The sequence below is a fragment of the Dendropsophus ebraccatus genome, chromosome 10 (genome assembly GCF_027789765.1).
Source record: "Dendropsophus ebraccatus isolate aDenEbr1 chromosome 10, aDenEbr1.pat, whole genome shotgun sequence".
In the NCBI taxonomy this organism is placed as follows: domain Eukaryota; kingdom Metazoa; phylum Chordata; class Amphibia; order Anura; family Hylidae; genus Dendropsophus; species Dendropsophus ebraccatus.
In genome coordinates, this window is record NC_091463.1 from 30,643,664 (window position 1) to 30,668,598 (window position 24,935).

Genomic DNA, 24,935 nt, shown 5'->3' on the forward strand with positions numbered 1-24,935 from the left:
TTGCTAAATCTCCCCTCTAATCTTTTCTATAGCAGTATTGCAATTTCATAATATCTGTATTATGCATGTACCTTAGTATTTGCAGTGCACTGTTGTGCTTTTTGTCTGTGATATTATGGAAGCAAATCACCGGTCTGATGAGCTGTACTGACAGCTGTCAGTCAGACTGTGACTTACCGCAGTAATACAGATGCAAAACTGCAGCCATACTACGCCTGTGTGACACTGACCTTAAGAAGTAAAGTAAGGATATGTTCACACTGAGTAAATCAGGCGGAATTCAGCGGTGGAGCTTTCCGCCGCGGAATCCCACTTGTCTCAGTGTGACACTGCTTCTCTATGGGAGAGCGCACGCTCCTCCGCTGCCGCCGCACTCTGCTCAAAGTAGTGACATGTTACTTCTTTGAGCGGAGAGCTGCAGCAGCGGAGGAGTGCGCGCTCTCCCATAGACAGACTATGGCACACTGAGGCAAGCGGGATTGCGCGCGGGACTTTCTGGCTGATTTACTCATTTTGAACATACTTTTAATCTGAAATACTTGCTAGTTGCATGCAATTACATTTGTACCCATGGGTCAGATGTAAGCTTAAAGGGGTTATCCAGCACTACAAAAACCTGGCCACTTCCAGTTCAGTTTAATCCCAATACTTACTCATTTCTGTGAATGGTTTAAATAATGACTTTTGTTTGTTTTTCAGGTACAATATTTTAAGAATAAATAGAAAGACATATTAGTAATGTATGTATCTCATGCAGTAACACAAGGGTCACACTGCTGTTTTTTTTGTTTCTGTTTAATGGTTTCCCTTAAAAAAACAAAAAAACAAAAATGGATGCAATAACAGATGGAAAAACATAACAATAATGTGTGAATGTGTTAAAATTAAACATACTAAAATGGAAGTAATGTTTTTAAGACTAGGGCTATGTTCACACAACATCGTTATTAGGCAAAATAACGGGCGTTGTTTGATAATGGCGGACGTAAATAATGATCATAAAGACTGATTGTAAACTAATGGCCGTTATTTTGCCTAAAAAAAAGTGTGAACATAGCCTGAAACAGATTCACTATTATTAAAATTGGTTATTTTAATGAAAAATTTATATATATATATATATATATATATATATATATATATATATACACACATATATATATATTTTTATGATGTTATATAACTTTATAATATAACTGTACTAAATAAAATGTTATAATATCTATGTATACAGTGACTGGCTGCAGTAAGGGCTGACACAATGGCTGTGTCAGGAACTGTAGGGCTGCTGAAGCCCTGTGCCAGCACCTTACATATCACAGTGTTAGCAATGTCTATTTGAATGCATGATAGCATTAGAATAGACATTAGACTATGGAAGCTATCTGTGCCACTAGCACTGCAGGTGCATTACCCTTTAGCAGACCAAGCGGTGATTGATAGTTATCCCCACTCTCTTCACAACACTTTACTTACACAGACAGCTTACACAGGCAGCCTCCCTAAGTCTAACATCTATTATAATGCTAACTTGCATTAGAATGGACATCAGAAGATACACAGTATTTAACAGTGCCTGGATCGGGGCTTGAGCAACCCTGCAATTCCTGATACAGCCATTGGGGGCAGCAGAGGGACGTTGTCAACCTTGTTGTTACACTAATAACATATGTATGTCATACAGTAACAGACTCAGGAGGATCCACCATTAGTAAATTTTCATCTTATACAGTAACAATGTTTTGTGAATATATATAAAGCTATCCAGTACTATATAAGAGGTTTTGTGCAGGTGTGGAATAATGCTGGGCAGTAAGAGCGCTTTCAAAAACAGAAGTGTGAATTGTCTATTTTTATCAATAAACAAAATGCAAAGTAAATGAACAGAAGAGAAATCTAAATCAGGCTAGGGTCACATTTCTGTCTGGGCTCCTCCGACGGAAAGTCGGACCGGCACCACGGAATAGAGCCAGGTGGTCCATTCAATAACAGACACTAAAGCCCCTTTTACACAGGCCGATTATCGGTAAGGAGGGTTCCTAGAAACACTCTGATAATTGGCCCATGTAAAAGTGTCATCGATCAGCCGAGGAGCGATAACATGCCCGGTCCTTAGCTGGTTGCATCTTTTGGGCCATCAGGTTTCCATCTGTTGTCCGTCCCATGCAGTATTTTTTGTCCGCTCAGATCCTGCTAAATAAAACGAAACTTCTGACATAGCTCCCCAAATGGAGGCCCGGTGGGAATGTGAATCTGGCCTCATATCAATGTTTGGTGTGGAGCATTAATTCTTCTAGGTGGTACACATGCACACAATCTTTGGCTGACTTCAAACTGGTGTATCATGGCCCCAAATTTGTGTGTAGCGCTCAAAGGACATGCCAAACTGACACATCAGAGAGACATGCCAAAAAATGTTATCCGTCAGGGTTTCAGCGGTCAGATCGTGACTGATGAGTAGAATGAGTGGGGAGATGACCACGCTGCTCCGCACTACTCTGCCCACTCTTTGGCTGTGTGAGCAAGACATGTCCCATAGACTTGCATTGTGGGTCCTTATCATCACATGAAACAAAGCCGGGACAGGAAGTGCTGAGTGCAGGCTTCTCCCGGCACATTTGCCTGAACACTCAGACCCCAACCAATCAAAACTTGTCAAAAGTATTTTTTTTTCTTGGCAGTGCCTCTATAAGCCCAGATCTTTAGTGGTTGTGGCTGCTCAACCTCTTCTGTCTCTTCATATAATCCCAGAAAGACTGGGTGATCTGGGAGCTATATAACTATTTCCAAGACTCCTTGGCTGTAAAACAGATCTGAATGTAAACTGCCCACAGCGACCAATCACAGCTTAGCTTTCAGCTCTGGTAAAATGAAAGCTGAGCTGTGATTGGTTGCTATGGGCAGTTTACACCAGTGTCTATTTTACACAGAGAAACATATATATGTAGATCAGCTCACCCCAGATAATTAATGGCGCATGCAGGTACACGAGTCTCCGGGTTTGGAGTGGAGCACGTGGAAATATATGCGGGCCGTGTCCCGTATCGGCAAATCCAATGTAGAAAGAGATTTTCCACAGCTCCTTAGGATAGTGCAAATTCTTTATTGGTACATATACGGTGAAATTAAAAACTGGTTAAAATCACGCCGACGCGTTGCGGAGGCAGCCCTCCTTAATCATGGCAATGTAACTACTATACAAATAAGCCTTATATAATGTGTAGGATGTACCAAGTACCACTGACTCCACCCCCACAAAGGTGGGAGGGAGAGGGAAAGGGAGGGGGAAGGGGAAAGGAAGGAGAAAGGGGGGGGGAGGGGGGGGGGGGAAGGGGGAGGAAGGGGGAGGGGGAGGGGGGGGGAGGGAAGGGAGAGGGGAGGGAAGGGGAAGAAAGGAGTGGAAGGGGGGGGGGGGGGGAGGAACGTCCCACAGATCAACAACGGAAAAGTAGCTGCATAATAATTAATCAATATTCAGTGATATATATATGGTATACTGTGTGATAACAAAAGCAAGTATATGGTAATCCGTTGTGATACATTGTTGGAAGATAACCGAAATGACAGAGAATGAAAATGGCAAAAAAAAAAAAAAATTTCAAAAAAAAAAAAAAAAAATTTTTTATAAAAATTTTTCAAAAAAAAAAAAAAAAAAAAAAAAAAAAAAAAAAACACATATTCATTATTATTATCAAAAAGTATTATCAAAAAATGTAGAAGAGATCCGTTTTTAGGTTCATGCCCTGGGGAAAACGTGTGGCCAAGTTTAGGATCCAATATGCTTCCCGTTTTCTAAGGAGCTTGGCCCAGTCTCCACCTCTAGGGGGTTTATTCACTTTTTCTATAGCTATTATTTTGAGCGTGCTAGTGTCACCCATGTGGCATTGATGAAAATGTCTGGACAAACCAGACATAGATTTTGTCCCCCATGGTGCCGTTGTGGAACGGATGTCACGCATGTGCTCAGAGAAACGGACCTTCAGTTTCCTGATAGTGGACCCTACATATTGGACGAGGCAAGATGAACATTCCGCAAGGTATATCACGTGTGTGCTAGAACAATTGATGAAGCTCTTGATGGTATAAGAGTTTCCCGTAATGTGTGACAAGAAAGAATGGGTTTTAAGTGAAAATGTGCACATTGGACATCTGGGGGCAGCACATCTAAAAAAGCCAGTCATGTTGAGCCAGTTCTTGTTGGTCCTTGCTAGATGTTCAGTTTTAAGTGTGGATGGTGACAGGATGTTGCCCAGAGTTTGACCCTTCTTGGCCACACATTTAACCCCCCCTGTAAGTGCTTGTTCACACAGGGTATCTTGATACAAGATAGGAATATATTTAGTTATGATAGTCTGTATGTCCTTAAACTGGGGACTGAATGGGGTGGAAAAAATGAGTGGGACTATGCCATTCGTAGTGTGTTCAATTTTGTGTTTGTTATCTTTTCTATCCGAGAGATGATATGTGCGGTCATGGCTCTCGGCGATGTTGCGTGCCCGATTGATGGTATGGTCATTATAGCCTCGGTTACGTAGTCTCTCAGTGAGTTGCATGGCACTAGCCAAATAAGCTTGCTGAGTGGTGCAATTGCGTATTGTTCTTATGAATTCCCCGATGGGGAGATTTTTGGTAACATGTTTCGGGTGACTACTATGGGCGTGGAGTATGCCGTTGCCAGCAGAAGGTTTCCTGTATAATGTACTTGTGATTTTGTCTCCCTCCCAGGACAATAGAACATCTAAAAAAGGAATAGAGTGGATCTCGTGTTGAAAAGTAAATTTGAGGTTCAATGTGTTGCCATTAATGTAATTAACGAAATCCTTGGCTCTCTCAGCGTCGCCCGCCCATACCAGGAGGAGGTCGTCGATGTACCTCCCATACCAAAGGATAAAACCTCGGTATGGGTTGTGTGTATTGTACAGGACGACCTCCTCCCAGTATGCCATGTAGATGTTGGCAAGGGACGGTGAGAAAGCAGCCCCCATGGGGCAGCCCCTGACCTGCAAGAAAAAAGCATCTCCAAACTGAAAAAAGTTGTTGGGTAATAAAAAATGTGTGACTTCCAAAATAAACATACAAAAAGGATTGCTGTAATTCCCATATTTGTGCAGGTGGTAGGATAATGCTGTAATGGACAGGTCATGTGGCAAAGAGGGGTAAAGTGCCACCACATCACAGGATAGCCAAGTGGCATCCCGTATGGGTGGCAATTTATCCAAAGCAGAGAGGAGGCTCTTGCTGTCACGAATAAAGCCTATGCTGCGTGTAGCCAAAGGCTGTAACAAAGTATCAAGCCAGGTGCATAGGGGTTCCAAAAGGGAGCCAATGCCCGAAACTATAGGGCGAAAGGGTGGAGGAAATACTCCCTTATGAGTTTTGGGTAGAGCATGAAACACAGGAATTTTAGGGAAGGGGGGCAACATGTGTTTACATTGTTTAGTGGTCAGAAAACCCCCCTCCTGGCCTGTATCCAGGATGCCTTGTAGTTTTGTCCTGACTGTGTCCGTGGGGTCTGAGGAGAGGGGCCTATACGTGGAGGTGTCGCCAAGAATGGTGAGAACCTCACGTACGTAGAGGTCCCTGTCCAGGACAACCACTGACCCCCCCTTGTCAGATGGGCGTATGACAAGGTAGGGGTTGGACATCAAATCCTTAAGAGCAGATCTTTCACCTCTAGACAGATTGTCCTTCCCAGGTTCGGCACCGGACCTGTGTGCCAAAGCAGTCAGCTCCTGTTCAATTTTAGTTTGGAAAACATCCATACAGGGTGCCCTGGAGCTGACTGGGTAAAAGTCCGGGTTCGGTACTGGCATTCTATCAGTAAAGTTAACCCTTTCTAGGTGGGTGGAGCCCTCCCCTTCCAAATCCAATAAACATTGCACAGACATTTGTTCCTGGAACAACAGATTTAAAGGTATAACATTATTCCCAACCATATTCAGATTTTGTGGTGGAAGGGTAGGGGAACAAGGAACAATGGGTACTGTGTCTTCATGGGTTAGGAAATGTCTCTTGACCGTGACAAGACGCATGAATTTATTAACGTCCTGGAGTGTGGTATATAAGTCAAAAGGTCTATTGGGGACAAAGTTAAGGCCCCGGGACAACACTTTCAAGTGGTCACTCGAAAGGACAGTGGCAGAGAGGTTGTGTACATCGGCAAATGAAACAGTCTTTACCTTCTCTGATGTCTGCCGCGTTTTCCCCGAGCGGTGTTTCCTGCCGGCTCTGCGTGGCTTCGGTCGTTTTTTGGCTGTTCCTGGTGTACAGTAGAACGTGAGCGGGTGTTGGGAGGGTCACTGTGCATCTGCTGATTACGTCCGCGACCCCTTCCATTCCTCCTGTGTGGGCGTCCTCTAAGCGATGCAGGTGTATGGGGGAACTCCTGTCACCATCCACACTTAAAACTGAACATCTAGCAAGGACCAACAAGAACTGGCTCAACATGACTGGCTTTTTTAGATGTGCTGCCCCCAGATGTCCAATGTGCACATTTTCACTTAAAACCCATTCTTTCTTGTCACACATTACGGGAAACTCTTATACCATCAAGAGCTTCATCAATTGTTCTAGCACACACGTGATATACCTTGCGGAATGTTCATCTTGCCTCGTCCAATATGTAGGGTCCACTATCAGGAAACTGAAGGTCCGTTTCTCTGAGCACATGCGTGACATCCGTTCCACAACGGCACCATGGGGGACAAAATCTATGTCTGGTTTGTCCAGACATTTTCATCAATGCCACATGGGTGACACTAGCACGCTCAAAATAATAGCTATAGAAAAAGTGAATAAACCCCCTAGAGGTGGAGACTGGGCCAAGCTCCTTAGAAAACGGGAAGCATATTGGATCCTAAACTTGGCCACACGTTTTCCCCAGGGCATGAACCTAAAAACGGATCTCTTCTACATTTTTTGATAATACTTTTTGATAATAATAATGAATATGTGTTTTTTTTTTTTTTTTTTTTTTTTTTTTTTTTTTGAAAAATTTTTTAAAAAAAAATTTTATTTTTTTTTTTGAAATTTTTTTTTTTTTTTTTTTTTTTGCCATTTTCATTCTCTGTCATTTCGGTTATCTTCCAACAATGTATCACAACGGATTACCATATACTTGCTTTTGTTATCACACAGTATACCATATATATATCACTGAATATTGATTAATTATTATGCAGCTACTTTTCCGTTGTTGATCTGTGGGACGTTCCTCCCCCCCCCCCCCCCCCCCCCCCCCCCCCCCCCCCCTTCCACTCCTTTCTTCCCCTTCCCTCCCCTCTCCCGTCCCTCCCCCCCCCCCTCCCCCTCCCCCTTCCTCCCCCTTCCCCCCCCCATCCCCCCCCCTTTCTCCTTCCTTTCCCCTTCCCCCTCCCTTTCCCTCTCCCTCCCACCTTTGTGGGGGTGGAGTCAGTGGTACTTGGTACATCCTACACATTATATAAGGCTTATTTGTATAGTAGTTACATTGCCATGATTAAGGAGGGCTGCCTCCGCAACGCGTCGGCGTGATTTTAACCAGTTTTTAATTTCACCGTATATGTACCAATAAAGAATTTGCACTATCCTAAGGAGCTGTGGAAAATCTCTTTCTACATTCTATTTTACACACTTTGATATATCTAGACCTTTGTTCTTCTTTTTGGTGAAGATACAGTAGTTCCTAAAGGGGTTGTCTGGTGTTTGTCATTTTTTACATATGGCTGCTGGTGCATACAAAATAATAACCCTCTTATGCTTACGACTCCACCATGCTCCACAGGTGTCCCCTGGTGACCCTCCACTTGTGAGATGAACGTGTCTCAAGAGTGACAGCCCGCTCAGCCAATCACTGACAGGACAGTGTCACAGCCAGTCACTCCCGAGATGAGTAAATGCCTATTACACCAACGATTATTGGCCGCACTTGGCCCATTACCGACCAATAATCATATTGTGTAAAAGCTCATGTTAAAAGGCAACAATCAGCCGACGATGCACGATGTTGGCTGATCTTTGTCTTTTAGCATACTCTAAAACCATGATGATAGTGACGGTCTGCTGCCATCGCTCTGTTTAATAGCAGACCGACGATCACCTCTATGGATACATGGACAATTTAGGGATCATCCAGGCAGCCCCTCACTCCTCCCCACTCGATGTCTGTGTGTAATAGTACAGACAGCGAGTGGGGAACGAGTAGGAAGTGAGCGCTGACCTGAGAGGTCGGCACCTGCTTCCTCCTGTAGATCGGGCTGCGTAATAAGGCCCTTAGGCTGCATTCACACGTTTCGTGTTCTGCACGGAACACGGACGCGGAATGCCTGTAAAGGACTTCTCCCCCCCGCCCGGGCAGCATCTGTAATTAGATGGTGGGAGCAGGGGAACTGTACAGATATGCGCCGCACTATAATGAATCAGCTGCGCGGCTCTGTCATTATAGTGCGGCGCATATCTGTACAGTTCCCCTGTTCCCAGCATCTAATTACAGATGCTGCCCGGGCGGGGGAAAGTCCGTTACAGGCATTCCGCGTCCGTGTTCCGTGCGGAACACGGAACTTATGAATGGAGCCTTTGTCTTAGAAAAGGAGGCTCTGCTGTCAAATGACACCGAGGGAGCATGGACAGGTAAGGGTCCTTTTACGCATACAGATTTATCTGACAGATTATTGAAGCCAAAGCCAGGAAGAGACTATATACAGAGAACAGATCATAAAGGAAAGACTGAGATTTATTTCTCCTCTTTTTAAATCCATTCTTCGCTTTGGCTTTAGTAATCTGTCAGATAAATCTGTGTCAGGGTATGTGCAAACTAAGGAATCCACTGCCGGTTCTGCAGCTCGCACCCGCTTGCGGATTCTTGCAGCTTCCATAGACTCCATTTTATTGTTTGACAGATTCTGCCGTCTGCGGAGACGCACGCAGCCGCCAGAGTCCGCAAACGGGTGCAAGCTGCGGAATCTGCAATGGGTGTTCCGCAAGGATTCTGTAGTGTGCACATACCCTAAGGCTATGTTCACACTCTGTAAGAGACTGGACGTTCCGTAACCCTGTCCGGGTCACGGAACGGCCGGTCTCTGCACAGATCATCCCGGCCGGTACTGCAGTACCGGCCGGATGATCTTTATGGCCATAGTGTTCTGATACGGGCGCATCAGCGTGCGCCCGCATCAGAACACTCCACAGCACACAATGAAGCAAGCGGCCGGAGCCGATCGCTTCATTGTGTGAACTGACAGAGCTGTCAGTTATTTGCTTGGATACGCTCCGGCCTGGTTCCCATAGCAGATAGGGCAGTGTTCACAGGCGCATAAAGAATCGCCGTTGTTGCCGATGGCAACAATGGCCGTCATTTTACGTAGAGTGCACATAGCCTAAAAGTGTAAGAGGACCCCTAGGAGAACATGTTTGTGGTTTTATATGCAGCAGCAGCAATATATTAAAAAATGCAGAAAGCCGGACATCCCCCTTAGTGACATTGGCTGGATGTTTGGGATCATTGACCTATTGCAGAATATGGGATGGGAGGCGTCTTACTATGCAGCATTTTTCCACACCTGCCCAAAACTTCTGCACAGTACAGTGTAATATGTATCTATCAGCAAATACTGTATACACCTCACACTGTCATATATACAATGTATCTATCAGCAAACACTGTATACACCTCACACTGTCATATATACCATGTATTAGCAAACACTATACCTCACACTGTCATATACTGTATACAATGTATTAGTAAACACGTATACATTTCATACTGTCATATATATACAACTTTGTATTAGTTAACACTGTATACATATCACACTGCCATGTATACAATGTATTATTAGTCACTGTATACATCTCACACTGTCATATATACAATATATCTATCAGCAAATACTGTATACACCTCACGCTGTCCTATATACAATGGGGAAGATTTATCAATTTGGTGCAAAGTAGAACTGTCTCAGTTGCCCCTGAGCAACCAATCAGATTCCACCTTTCATACCTCACAGGTTCTTTGAAAAATGAAAGGTGGAATCTGATTGGTTGCTAGGGACAACTGAGACAGTTCTACTTTGCACCAAATTGATAAATCTTCCCCATTGTATATAGGACAGCGTGAGGTGTATACAGTATTTGCTGATAGATATATTGTATATATGACAGTGTGAGGTGTATACAGTGTTTGCTGATAGATATATTGTATATAGGACAGTGTGAGGTGTATACAGTGTTTGCTGATAGATACATTGTATATATGACAGTGTGAGGTGTATACAGTGACTACTAATACATTGTATATATGACAGTGTGAGGTGTATACAGTGTTTGCTGATAGATATATTGTATATATGACAGTGTGAGATGTATACTAACTGTATACTGTGACTAAAAATCTCCCCCAATATATCAGCAAACACTGTATACACCTCACGCTGTCCTATATACAATGTATCTATCAGCAAACACTGTATACATCTCACACTGTCATATATACAATATATCTATCAGCAAACACTGTATACACCTCACACTGTCATATATTCCATGTATTAGTAGTCACTGTATACACCTCACACTGTCATATATACAATGTATCTATCAGCAAACACTGTATACATCTCACACTGTCATATATACAATATATCTATCAGCAAATACTGTATACACCTCACACTGTCCTATATACAATGTATCTATCAGCAAACACTGTATACATCTCACACTGTCCTATACACCATGTATTATTAGTCACTGTGCACATCTCACACTGTCATATATACAATGTATTAGTAGTCACTGTATACACCTCACACTGTCATATATACAATATATCTATCAGCAAACACTGTATACACCTCACACTGTAATATATACAATGTATTAGTAGTCACTGTATACACCTCACACTGTCATATATATAATGTATCAGTAACCACTATATACACCTCACACTGTCATATATACAATGTATTATTAGTCACTGTGCACATCTCACACTACCATATATACAATGTATTAGTAGTCACTGTATACACCTCACACTGTCATATATACAATGTATTAGTAGTCACTGTGCACATCTCACACTGTCATATATACAATATATCTATCAGCAAACACTGTATACACCTAACACTACCATATATACCATGTATTAGTAGTCACTGTATACACCTCACACTGTCATATATACAATGTATTATTATTCACTGTATACATCTCACACTGTCATATATATAATGTATCAGTAACCACTATATACACCTCACACTGTCATGTATACAATATACTGTACACATGTAAGGTTCCCACACTGTGGATGAAAGCCCACCCCTGCAGTAGCGCCTCTTGCCCACTAGGGGCTGCCTCCTTCCTGCCGCCCGCACAGCAGCCTCACATGTCCACCACACTTTGTTAGCGCTGCTGGGGTGTAAGGTTTCCCTGGTCAGGAGGTGACTGATGTGATCCCCGGGCGGATCTGCAGCTCGGACAGGGGTGGGCACGCCGGGGGCATCAGTGCTGAGCCTGTCACACACTGGGTAAGCCTCTCCCCTCCTCTGTGCACTGTGTCTGATCTGTGTCTCCTCTCTCTCTCTCTGCTCAGCCTCTCCCCCTCCTTCCCAGACCTCCCTCCGCTCTCTCCCTCCTCGCCTGGCAATGAACAGCTGCCTTTGCATGAAAAGAAGGGACGATTTTCCACGCTTAACAGTTAAGTGTCCTCTGGAGCCTCCATCCCCCCTCCGCAGAGCTGCATTGCATTGTTGGTGTTGTAGCCCTGGCTTGCTGCAGGCTTTCTTGTTGTAGCTGAGTGTTTGCAGAGATGCAGCAGGCCTGAGAGCTCATTGGATCAGTGGCTGCAGCAGTTAACCCCTTCCTGGCACCAGCTGGCCTCTGGACTCCCTCACCTCTATGGTTACTCTATTACATCATGGGGGGAAGCAGAATGACAGAATTTCCTCTTGTGCATTATTTGTGTTCTTCTACATTCCCCTTATTCCCCCTCCTCCCTTCCTTCCTCTCTTCCATGGCAGCCATGCAGGTTTATACCATGATGGAGTATTGCTCACTAGATAATACCATCCTCTGCAGAAGATAATGGCCGGTGTGGGATGTTACTGAAGCCGGGAGGCCTTGCAGCTGCTGGAAGCCTGCCTCTAGTATATATATATATATATATATATATATATATATATATATATATATATATATATATATATACCGGTGCTGAAGTGTTGTGTTTCTGACATTCCATAGGTTTGTATGAGAGAGGGTAGAGCTGTGTGGTGGGCAGGGGCCTTGCTTGGTGATGCCCCCAGATATCATATAACACATGTAATGGTAGTGACACAGAGCTCTACTTGGCTGCTGCATCTCCATTAGTTGCACACAGGTGACTCAGGATGTCATATATAGCTCCAGGCAATGGAGAAGTATTAATTGTTTGTGTTTGCAACATTGTTTTCCTTATTGTCATGTTGCAGCCTATAGGAAAGACCTCAGCCCTATGGCAGCACCTGACGCAGCGCTAGAGGTGTCAGGTGATGGGCGAAACACATAGTGACCACTCAGGAACCCTTGGGTCAGCCCCTTATCGGATGTCCCCTTTAAATCTTTTATAATACAGTGTAACGTATAGATGAGGATTGTGGCTGGTTGCTGTTGACAACATGGAGACATTTTTATGTTTTTGTATGTGAAATAGAGATGTGTGCTGCTTAAAGGAGAACTCTACCTTTATAACATTTGACATATGACAGTGGTGATATTCAGAAAGGTGGTATTAGAATCCAATGTCTACATCCTCAGTTACATTATACCACAAGAGTATTGCTGCTTTGGCGTAGGACACAGGTGGCAAATTAGCAACCTATTAAACTGGTGTAAAACTACAATTCCCATAATACTTGTAAAGCCCAAGCTTTGTCTTTAAAGGCATGATGGGAATTATAATTTTGCAACAGCTGGGGGGTGCAAGTTTGACTTTATGGAGTACGGTAATCTCTAATGATAAGGCTATATTCACACTTGTATTGGCAATTCCTTCTGATCTGACAGCGGGTATTATGTGGCATACACTCTATATAAAGATGGTAGGAACAGCTCTGTAACCCCATCATTGGCATACACCGTACTCGACCTAGTAGAACGGTGTTCCCTGTTACGCAGTTCTCCAGCTGTTGCAGCTACAACTCCAAACATTCCCTAGCCATCAGGGCATGCTGGGAGTTGTAGATTTTTTAACAGTTGGGGAACGCATTTATAGAACTGGCTGTGTTCACATTATTTCCCCTCATGGGTTCCTGTATTTTTCATAGTGAAAGTAGTGCAGTCTACAGTACTGTTCTCGCTGTCACATATACAGATGATTACCATTGTATGTCAGGTTTGCACAGACATTAGTGCACACTGGGCGGTATAGTAGCAGAGCAGCCGCACAACACTCAGAGAGTATAGTGTATGGTCATAGTGTGCACTGGCGTCTCCCCACCCCCGATGTCACATCATAACTGGAGGTATTCTAGAAGCAAGTCACCACAGTCCATATCCTGAACCTCCTTGTGGACAGCTAATATACAGTAGCTCCATCTTCCCTGGAATAACACATATAGTTCTGCATGCCAGCCTTCATTGTCCAGCCGGCATCATGATACATGACATCAAGTCCATGTCACAACTTCGGGTTCTGTAAACCTCCATGGATTATGAAGTGTGGGAATAAGCCCTTAGGTTTTACAGAGTCCACCAGAGTGACCGTCCCTCAATGATGTCCCCATTATGCCCCGTCATAGACTCATACTAGTTCATATGGCTTACTGGAAATCCTCCCAGAATTCCAGTCACATTCTAATGTAAATCTGTATTTGGAATTCTGCTGGTTTCCTGTTCCCGAAGAGCAGTGCATTGTGGGAGATCAGATAACGGTTATCAGTAGGGTCACAGGAGATAAACAATTGTCGGTTTCCAAGGGCAACCAGAGATATGTTGAGATCTAATGCAATACTCATAAAGACAGGAAAGAATAAGCAGTCTTAGGCTAGTTTCACACTTACAAGATCCGCTGCAGATTTAACTTTACGAGTTACACAGCAAAATTTTTCATTCCATAACACTAAGGGTATATTCACACTGAGCAAATTAGGCGGAACTTTCCGCCGCGCTCAGTGTGTCATTGCCCGTCTATAGGAGAGCGCGCGCTTCTCCGCTCAAAGGGACATGTCGCTTCTTTGAGCGGAGAGGGGAGGAAGCAGACGCGCGTGCGCCCTCTCATTAACTCACTGTAGGACACTGAGCCCGGCGGGATTCCGTGGCGGAGAGCTCTGTTGCGGAATTCCGCTGTATTTGCTCAGTGTAAACATACCCTAATGCCTTACCTGGCTCCCGGCTTCTAAGGCTCCCGGCTCCCTAAGGTCCCACTCAGCCTATCGGCTTCTAGCTGACTATCATTCTACAGGGTCTGGGATGGAAGGGCGAGCGATTGGGTGTTATAGTAGTACTTCAGGGGCTTGGGGCGGCCTCAGTTTACACAGGAGAATAGGAACATATTTCTATTTTCTGGAAGCACAGTCAGCTATATGAAAGGAACCACGTGTTTCCTTGACCAACAGCTAAAATTGATGGGCCCTTTTACAAGGCCCAACACCACTGCATTCGGAAGTAGTAGTAGAAAGTTCGGGTTTGGCAAAGTTCCAACCCGATCGCTTGCCATTTGACTCCCGGCGTCTGAAGAAATTGCATGCCACCCTAGGGAGTCCTGGAAAACATGGATACAGCCATAGGCCTAATCCAAGTTTTCCTGTCAGCCCTAGGGCTGCATCCAACTCAAATGCCAACCATTCAGCTTTGGAAGAACATTGCCAATCCTAATTTTTGTGCATCACTTATCACTAGTGCTGACCAGCTAGATCACCGCTACACAGGGCCAAACTGGGACTAAAAAGCAGCCCTGTCATACAAAGCACCCTTCCAGTCCCCACAAAATATCAGAATTCCCCCCTCACCCCGTAAAAAGAAAAATGGTGGTGCAATGTGCACTGCAGTGAATTTCATTAATTTGGGTCACATTGCTCAACATTCTCTTAAATAGTAACATAAGGCTTGATCAGCAATGTGACTGGCTATATATCTGTATGAAAAGCCGATTATACACAGTCTCGTATATACAGACACAGATAAATACACACAAGCACACACGCATACATTCAGACACATACACACACATATATATATATATGTGTGTGTGTGTGTGCATATGTGCCTGAATGTATGTGTGTGTATATATGTTTTCTCTGGATATGTGTGTATATAACACAGGCACTTATAGTCACATATATACCCATACAGAAACACAAGCACATACATAGTCACCATACAGAGACACACACATGCTGCACTAGAGCGATGCAGACGGATCGGGCCGTCAGCACTCACACCACTGTGTTGCCTGCTGCTGCAGTCACTGCAATGATGTGTGACCACTGAGTGGCATCTGTGACTGCAAAGTGACTGTCAGCGGCCCTTAGTCCGGCAGTGGCCGTCAGCAGCTGCTTAGGCAACACAGGGGTGGCCCTGGCGCTTCCTGATACTTTCTTTTTTAACTCAGCATTTAATTTTGCATCCCAGACTGCCCCCATAGACTGGCAATCTAGGCAGCCCACCAGCATTTGCCTGGTCTGCCAGATTGTCAGGTCAGGCATACTGCTACAGATTAGTGAACCTGCCGAAAGCTTAGGTTTGCACAACCCCGAAGGATCAGCATTAGAATTCCTCTGCCTGGAGAAGGTGGATGCAGCCTGAGAAAGCCTGAAAAACATGAATGTTTGCCTATATCCATGTTTTCCAGGCGGTCCTTTGCATGCAGTGTCAGGATTCAAATGCTGATCATTCAGGTTTGCTCCTTTGCAAGGCTGTGCTAAACCAATGATTGGTGGACTGATAGTTTGGCCTAACAACTTCATCATATTCATCCACACATTCTTGTTCACATAGGAAGAAGTGCGGCAGGCTAACAATGATTTAAATGGGCACACAAAAAAAAATTATTTTCTCATTTGTTGGCTGATAGTTGTGAATTATCATAGTCAGCTTTCCTGCCGATAATCGGCCCATGTAAAGTGACCTTTATAATGTTGGCAGATTGGAATGTGAATTGCAGCTGAGATGTTCACTTCAAGGGTGATTTCACACCTAGCGAGTTTGCTGCAGATTTCACACTGTGTGAAATCCGCTACAATACTGAGCACCGTTACAGTCTGTGGCCCTGCATTCTCGCAGCAGATTTTCATTCCGCTGCAAGAATGTAGTGACAGCCATATTTGACTAATTAGCTGCTGGTAAAAATAATAAACAGCTAATGCTTACCTGTCTGTGCTCCCTCGTCGCTCTCCTGCTTGAGTCTCCGGGTCTCTGCTCTCCGATGGCCTGCTCAGTCAATCACTGCATGACGAAGGAACGCAGGCAGGTAAGCATGGCTGTTTAACTAATTAGCTGCCGTCTGGGTAAAAATAGTAAACATGGCCGTCACCACATTTTTGCAGTAGAATGAAGATCTGCTGCAAGAATTCAGACCCATAGACTATAATGGTACTAAGTATCGCAGCGATACTCGCAGCGTGAGATCGGCAGCAGCCCAGCAGTCAGACCCCCACCCCCTGCCAATCACAATCTTTTTCAGGATAGTTACAATTTGTTTTCCAACACCATTTTGTTTCTTAAAGGGGTACTCTTACACACTATGCAGAAATATGTAGCATTGCTTGCCTGTATACCTCACTTCTGAAACCCCCCAAAATACATTTGTTTTGGGGGTCTTAGTTCTGTACTTTGCTTACTACCTCAATTCCCTAAATTCATTGCTTTTCTTCATCTTGCCAGTTCCTTTCTCAGAGCTGTTGCAGAACATCTGATTTAACAGCAGAATATCTCACCATCAATGAAGTTGCAGCACCTGCTGTCTTCCCTCTCTGCTGCTTTTTCTTTGCCATTATTCATCACAAGGCAGCATGCTGGAGCAACACTCCTCATTCCCCCTAAATATTAATGTATATGACAGGCATATAGTAATGTAGGCTGGACATCATTCAAGGGGGGAGGCTAGAGCTCAGAGGCAAGATTCAGCCAAGTCTCGTGAGACAGAAGAGAAGGGAGGAGCTGGAGACAATACCACATTGTGTAGTTCTTCTGTTTTCCTGTTTGGGGCAAATCATGTAAAAGCACACTGAAGCCGGTACTGTTAGTGATAACACTATATTAGTAAGTTAGGGAGTTTTATTTAACTACCATTTTCTGATACCGGGATACCCCTTTAACTGGCTGTATGAGATCTTGTCTTTTGTGGGTGGAGATATATTGCTTTAGGAACCATTTTGAGGTACATGTATTGTTTTGGATAACCTTTTTTCCCTCCGAGACTAGTAAGAGCAGGGTCCTTTCCAGAAAGCTGATTCTAAAGTCCAGACTACTGTGCTGTACCCTGCCACCCAGGTTGTGAGAATAAGGAATAACGGGGGAAAGCACAGAAGCTCTAAACCACTGCTGAGGCCTCTAAATCTTTGGAGCATTTTTTTTTGCCATCACTTTATGAGCTGAGAATACCCCATTACTATGGTCAGTCAACCATAATTACAATGAAACAAAAAAACTTTTTCCTTTTCCCCCGCCTAATCCGTTCTGAGAACTCACAGCAGCAAATTCCTGTGTCCTTAGTAGACTACTCATTAAGCTAGAGATGACGACATCAAGCAGCTTATCTAGACTACACCGACCCCAAAATTAAACTGCAATCTCACTGGTACCAATTAATTGGTCTTTTTTTTTTTTTTTTTCCCGTTGCTCTGTGTATAGAGATGGTGAGACTTATGATATTTGCCCACATTCACACTTTAGGCATCGATAGCATAGGCTTTCATTTTAATATTTCCCTGTTGTTTTCTGTTGTTAGGTTCAGTCTGTCTCTAGTAACAGGGAGACCAGAATGGCAATTAGGGTGTGGCTTAGCTAGTGCTATGTGCAGGAAAAGGGAGACAGCCAGGGTTGTGTACATAAAATCTGTGAGTCTGTCTGCCTTCTCCGGAGCTGTAAATTAAAGGTAAATCTAGGCTTCCCTCCTATCTTTAACCACCCATACATTTCTAGGCAGCTGCCGCTTGTATTCTTACTACTGTATGTACACAGTGCTGCTTCCTGAATCCAATATACATTTAGCTTATCATTGTCCACATCTTCAGCAGCAGCAGTTCAGTTCTTAGTGTAAGATTTCTTGCTGTTCAGCTGCTGTCCCTCTAATTCCGGAACACACAACACCTTGCAAGGCCAGTGGACAGTACCCCCTTCTCCCTGCACATGCTATCCATAGTAGTGTACTGTAAATGCCCCAGCTCACTGCCATCCTCAATCCAGCACACTTTCACCAGTACTATTTTATGAAATGTCGCTGAGGAGAAGGTGCTGTGCTGTCATTGGCTAGATAAGTGAAAGGATGACTAGGTGTTAGCAAACAGCCCAGCTCAGGACTCACTCCTGAAATGAAGCGAATTGGAAATATTTGGGCACCACAGAATGTTATTCGTTCAGTAACAGCAATGAGAGCCTAAATATTATATTGACACCATAATAATGAGAGGTGGTTTTAGATTATTTTATGTGCAGCTCTGCCGCCGGAAGTGTGACGTCACGGCCGGGTTCTAGCGCCGCCATTCTGTATCGTGATGTCAGCTGAATGTCTCTTGTTCCAGGCTGTGCTGCCCTCCTCTTCAGACACAGACCTTATGTGCCATACTATCACGTAAAGTGAGAATACGGCTCTGCTCTGTTGGCTTTACTCTCGTTTAAAGTAGGGCGCAGGACTGCCGCAGTGCCGAGATGTCACGCTAATACCAGGAGAAGTAACAAGCACATTAACAATTATAGATGCCTATGGTGCATTTAGGCTAGGTCAGTAGACCACATGAAGCTAGGCTAAGGTGAGGTTTACATTCCATTTGGAAGATCTTTCCCTGGGCACTGTTTCCTCTTTTCCCTTGAGCCAGGCGTCAAGCCCTATATATTAAAAATGAAATACAAAAGTGGGTCTCCTGAATGTGATATGAGTGATTAGTTCTTTTACCTTGCAGCGCTGGGGTCTTGGGTTCCGACACCTGGAGTTTGTATGTTCTTCCCATGTTTGTGTGGCTTTCTTCCCACACTCCAAAAGACATACATGAGATATAGACATAAGAGGTAGGCAGGTGGATCTGGAATTTACTCTAATAAGCAAAGCACTCATCTAAACGAAGACAAGTGCTTTGTTTGATCAGCGCTCCACTCATCAAGCCGACTGCCCGCTTTCAGCGCTGCTCCTTTCAGGATGCAGGGAAAAGCTGGATCCAATCCTGGGAGAAGTTTTCCAGGATTGGATCCAACTTTTCCCTGGTATCTGTGGTGGAGTGGCAGGAAGCGGAGCAGCGCTGAAAGGTGGTGGGCTTGATGAGCGGAGCGCTAATCAAACGAAGTTTTTCACTTTGTTTACATGAGCACTTTACTCATCCCTAATTGGTCACTGTCCCTACCTGGGGCTCACAATCTGACGGCAGGCTCAGTACATGGCTGAGGAATAGGATGGTGCTATACAAAGAAATAAAATATAAAGAAAAGAAGCCCATTCTTGTACTACAGCATTTTTGGATTTCATGGTTAACAAATTCTCAACAAAACCCCATTGCCTTCAACTTGGCAGATCTTGGATGTTGGCAATGGATTGACTGCCTGCCTGCTGTGGTTTCTTGTTCCTTATTTTCTTCCACAGTTTGTGCTTCCCTTGTAAGACAGTGACTATGGACTCTGTTCTTCTCTGTGAACTGTCTGGCTGTATAGTTTTTGTCCTAAAAAAGTCTTTTGACATGCCGATCACACAGTGACCTACATTTTCTGGCATGGCTACTGAACATCTAGAACACTTATTTATCTACCTTCTACAGAAGTTCTAATATTATCCCTCTATAAATCTAATCATTGAGGTCAAGTCCCCTCTTTAGAACAAGAAGGTTGGCCCAGAAGTGAAAAAGTGATTTTTTATTTTATTTTTTTACTAAAGAACCAATCCCCATTGTTTAGCTGTGCACTTTGCTAAGTCATTCCACGAGTGGGATGTGTATAGAAAGTATGGGATGGCACATCTACCTATTTAAGCGATTGGGTCTTAGCATCCTTAAGGTGCCCATAATATAATTGGGAAGATATCGATTCATATAAGAAAGACAACAATCAGCCAAGAAGTGTGCAATTGTTTGCACGTTGGCTGATCTTTGCTTTTTAACATGCCAGAAAGTCATAAGCCGGTGGCTGCGCATTGCTCAGTGTAATAGGCGATGCCTGACCATTGGTTGATTAAAGGACAGCACTGGTATAAAGAAAATAACAGAGAAGTTTACCTCTGCTGTCCTCCTGCTTTGTCTCTGCATCTCCAGCTGACTGCAGCCGCTGCTGACACTTCTGAGCCCATCCCAGTTTGCTTACGCCACTTGTCAGGCCATGTAATACGGCCCTTAGACTAAAGTTGGCTGAACTGACGGTCTTTGTTGTATGGCGGCCTCCTGATAAAATTCATTACTGTAGAAGGACATATTGGATACTTGCCAAACAGTTATTGAAACTGTTTGGGCACCTTTACCCTCACCGATCAAAACATATGACGTGTTAATATGATGTCGGAATGTTTTTAAAACTTTAGGTATTCTTTAATTGTATATGGTCTGAAGTGCCAACCACAAAAATGTCAATTTTTTTTGTATCCTGAACATCTGCCTGCTCATGGGTAGTTAGAAGTCGTCTTATTAGAACATCTCATCGATATTACCTATTGGGCCCTCAGTTTATCACAAGAGGGTGCTGTATTAGAAAAGGGATTGCCTACATTGGACAAGGAATCTAAAGAAACTGAATCTAAAAATTTTTATTAAAGTATTGTGTTGACCCCCAAAAGTTATACAAATCACTTATATACACTTATTATGGGAAATGCTTATAATGTGCTTTTTTTCACTGCACTGCACTGCATCAAGGCTTCACTTCCTGGATAACATGGTGATGTCACGACCCGACTCCCAGAGCTGTGCGGGCTGTGGCTCTTTATGTTCATTTCCTGTAATAAGTGTATATTGGTGATTTGTATAACTTCTGGGGGGGCAACACAATACTTGAATAAAATTTTTCACCGGACTTCTCCTTTAGGCTGCAGTATGTTTACCATGTTTTTACCTCCTTGATCTCTTCAGGGTTCATTCACCGGTATAAGGTGTATAGGGCTCTCTCGAGCATCCACTGACAGATGGAGACATAAGGAGAGATAAGCTGCAGTCGGAGCTCTCCCCTCCTTACAGAGAATACAGGAACGCTCGGCCATTCTTTGTGTAATAGGGCCTTTAGTCTTCAATTGCATCTCCAACTAGTTCTGCTTTACAACTGGCTGTGGTATTGATCAGGAGTATTCCCTGATATTTTCCCCAATGTACAGTATAGCTGGCCAAAGGACAGGTCTTGTGGTGGGTGTATGGGTTGGTTTAAACTACGGAATAGAGGCGGATAACCCACCACGGATTCTGTTGCTTGCGCCCGTGTGCTTCTCCACCCGTGCCATATACTCCATTCTATCATTGGGCGAATTCCGCCATCCGCCTAAAGAATTGACACGTCAATTCTTTGGGCAGACTGCAGAATTCGCTCGACCATAGAATGGAGTCTATGGCACGGACGGAGCAGAGGCGAGCGTTGGAATTTGCTGTGGGTTATCTGCCCCTATTCCGTAGTGTGAACTTACCCTAAGGTTCCTAATAGATATATGTATCTGCAGCTTTCCAGGTGCAAAGACCAATTGTGGCGTAAAAATGGTGAACAGCCTAAAGGGGTATTGTGCTGAAATGTTCCTTGGAAAGGGGGGAGGGTTGCTTATACTTTTTGTAACTGAAAGGAAGCGTGTGATGTGTGATGACTTTTTTTTTTTTTTTTTTTAACTTTTTTAAAATGCATTTTGTTAAAGGGGTACTCCAGTGTGGGGGCTATTTTTTAGCTCTGTCTGGGGAGGAGGGGGCTGAAAGAAAAGACGTCCACTCACCTCCCCGGCTCCAGCGATGGCTCCCGCATCGCGGCGCTCCTGTGTCCTGTTCCCGGCCGCTTCTGGGTGTCTGACGCCGACCCGAGACGTGACGTCTCAGGTACGCTCAGCCACTCAGTGAAGGAGGCTGGAGTACCTCTTTAAAAGAACTTGAGTTCAGTGATAAATTTTACTTTTCTTTGCAGGATCGCACTATAATGCCTGAGGTTCGGGACCTTTCAGATGCTTTAACTGACCTGTCTATGGATCCCATCACTGGTGTTGGGGTAGTAGCATCAAGAAACAGAGCCCCTACAGGCTATGATGTGGTAAGTATTGGTTTGGTTTTAGGGCAAGTTCAGAACAGGATGATCTACTCCTTTACTGTTGTCTCCTGCCTACTTGTTGATTGTCAACCGTATGTTCTGTTGAACTGAACGAATGTCTTATGAAGAAATCGCACTCTGAGTGATGGATCCACCCAGCACACTTATAGGTGCATGGCCATATGTGCTTAGAGCTTAGAGTGGAACGAGTTCAATAGTCAGTTGACTGCTGGACGTGTTACATGGGGGATATCGGTCTATTGGGACAATAATCACCCCATGTAATAGGGCCCTAAAATATGGCAGCATAAATACTATATGGCCATATTGCTTTATTGACATTTACTACAGACATTACATTTTAATATCTTAAAAAAAAAAAATTTGTAATGAACAAATCTTTGCAACTACCTCAAATTTTCTTTCGTTGTGTTTAAAGTGTAAAGTCCGATATGATATTTGACCATTCAGCTATTTTGGGGTATCGAAGAACTGTAATATACCCCAGTGCATTTTAACATGTTACCATGTAACTAATATACCCCCACTGCTTTATCCTTTAGATCTCGCTTGTCTTTATATAGACATGCTTTACTGTTGTGCTATTTTTATGTCCTCTAATAAAGTCTACTAGCCCATATATACGTAGGCACTCTCTCCGTGAGGCACATTTCTCCACTGATTCATTAGACCTCAACAAAATAAATGAATAGGAATTTGTCTTTGACTGCAAAATATTAACAGATGTTCCCAGTCCTGACATTTGCCAAGTTGAGTAGAAGTTGCTTGTTTGTGAATTGAACTTGAAATGTCAACGTCTGCATGCGAAGGGGGTGCTTACCACTTTATGGCATCGAATTTCAAGCTGGATAGTCTGAATGGCTGCTGAAAATGTAAAGGAGGTGTTTAGTATAGAAGTATCACTAATACTTTCTGCCATGTCTCTATGCATCTTGTGTTTTTTTCCCCACTTCTTCATGGTTAAAGAATGTAAAAATAACTATACTAATATACACTAAATTGAAAAGAAAAAGGCCAGAAAAACTGCCTGAAAGCATGAAAACCTCCTGGCAGTTTTTGGATGTTTTTGTGGTACTTTTTCAAACGACATGAATAATTTATGTCTTATGGAAGTCCAAGGCCATGTTCACACTGTATTTTTTCATAAAACAACGGCGTTGTTGGAGGATGCAACCCCGGCCGTTGTTTACTAACAGTGCTCTATTGAATGTCAGTGAATGGGACAACGGCCGTAGAATATAATTGACATGTCTATATTCTAGAAACTAGTCTGTGCTCACCGTGTAAAGCACCGCTCCCGGACATACTTTATACTGTGGTTAATTGGATTGTGAGCACACCCAAATGTGCCTGCATTCCTAATCAAAATAAAATGATGTTCATACAGCCAATACTGCAGTATCAGCCGGGTGAACATGTAATTCATTGAATAGCGGCTGCAGAATATTGACATGTCAGTTGTTTGCGGCGCCGCTCGGGATCCCAGCCGGAGAGTCTACATCGCGGCCAGGATCCCATAGACAGCAATGCAACATATATTCTAGTAATAATCATTTGTACAACGCCCATGGTTTTACGAAAATATAGGTTGTGTGAACATAGCCTAAATATGTATTCTCACTGGGACCACTTTAAGTAGATTTATTTTTTTCACCCAACCCATCCCCAGGCATTGCAGAAAAAAGGAGTCCCGGACGGAGTACCCCTTTTTAAGTCATAAATTTAATAAATATCTCCCCCTATACAATATGAAGTTGTCAGATGGGACAGACCTATTTTTAGGCTACAAACCCACTTGGCGGGTCTGCAGCGAGTCCCCTTGGTGCGTATTTGCAGCGACACTCGCTGCAGATCCCGGCCCTAAACTTTTAATGGCAGACAAACACGCAGCAGGGATGTACATCCCTGCTGCGAGTTTGTCTGTAGCCCACCCCATTAACCCCGCCGGAGCTGATAACTCACCAGATCCGGCGGTTCCCGATGTCTTCAGCAAGCCGGAGCGGGGACCAGGTGAAGTATATGCTCCAGCCAGCCCCCCGCAGCACCGTTCGCACGCCCCCTCCCCCCGCAGCACCGATCACTTGCACGCCCCCCCCCAATCGCCCCCCGCAGCCCCGGCCGCTCGATCGCCCCCCCGGCAGCATTGATCGGCCCCCTGCAGCCCCCATCGGGGGGGGGGGGGCGGCCGGGGCTGCAGGGGGGCGTGCGAGCGATCGGTGCTGCGGGGGGGGGGGGCGATTGGGGGGCGTGCGATCGGTGCGCGATTGGGGGGGGGGGGTTGGCGTGCAAGCGATCGGTGCTGCGGGGGGGCGTGCCAACGGTGCTGCGGGGGGGGGGGCGTGCCATCGGTGTTGCGGTGGGGCGATCGGGCGGCCGGGGCTGCGGGCGGCTGGCTGGAGCATATACTTCACCTGGTCCCCGCTCCGGCTTGCTGAAGACATCGGGAACCACCGGAGCCGGGATCAGGTGAAGTATCAGCTCCGGCAGCCGGGGGGTTAATGGGGTGGGCTGCAGACAAACTCGCAGCAGGGATGTACATCCCTGCT

General features: G+C 44.4%; 1 protein-coding gene across 3 annotated transcripts in view; it reads left to right on the forward strand.

Moving 5' to 3' along the window:
- The first annotated feature begins 11,404 nt into the window (after positions 1 to 11,404).
- The window catches only part of MVB12B (multivesicular body subunit 12B), a 69,412-nt gene continuing 55,881 nt past the window's right edge, over positions 11,405 to 24,935 (forward strand). For 2 of the 3 annotated variants that reach the window (XM_069986666.1, XM_069986667.1), the window contains exons 1-2: positions 11,640 to 11,688; positions 22,249 to 22,371. In XM_069986666.1, the coding sequence (XP_069842767.1) occupies positions 11,656 to 11,688; positions 22,249 to 22,371 (156 nt within the window). In that variant the 5' untranslated portion in view covers positions 11,640 to 11,655. Of the gene's footprint in view, positions 11,520 to 11,639; positions 11,689 to 22,248; positions 22,372 to 24,935 lie in introns of those variants that run through there. The other variant, XM_069986668.1, reaches the window with a different exon arrangement.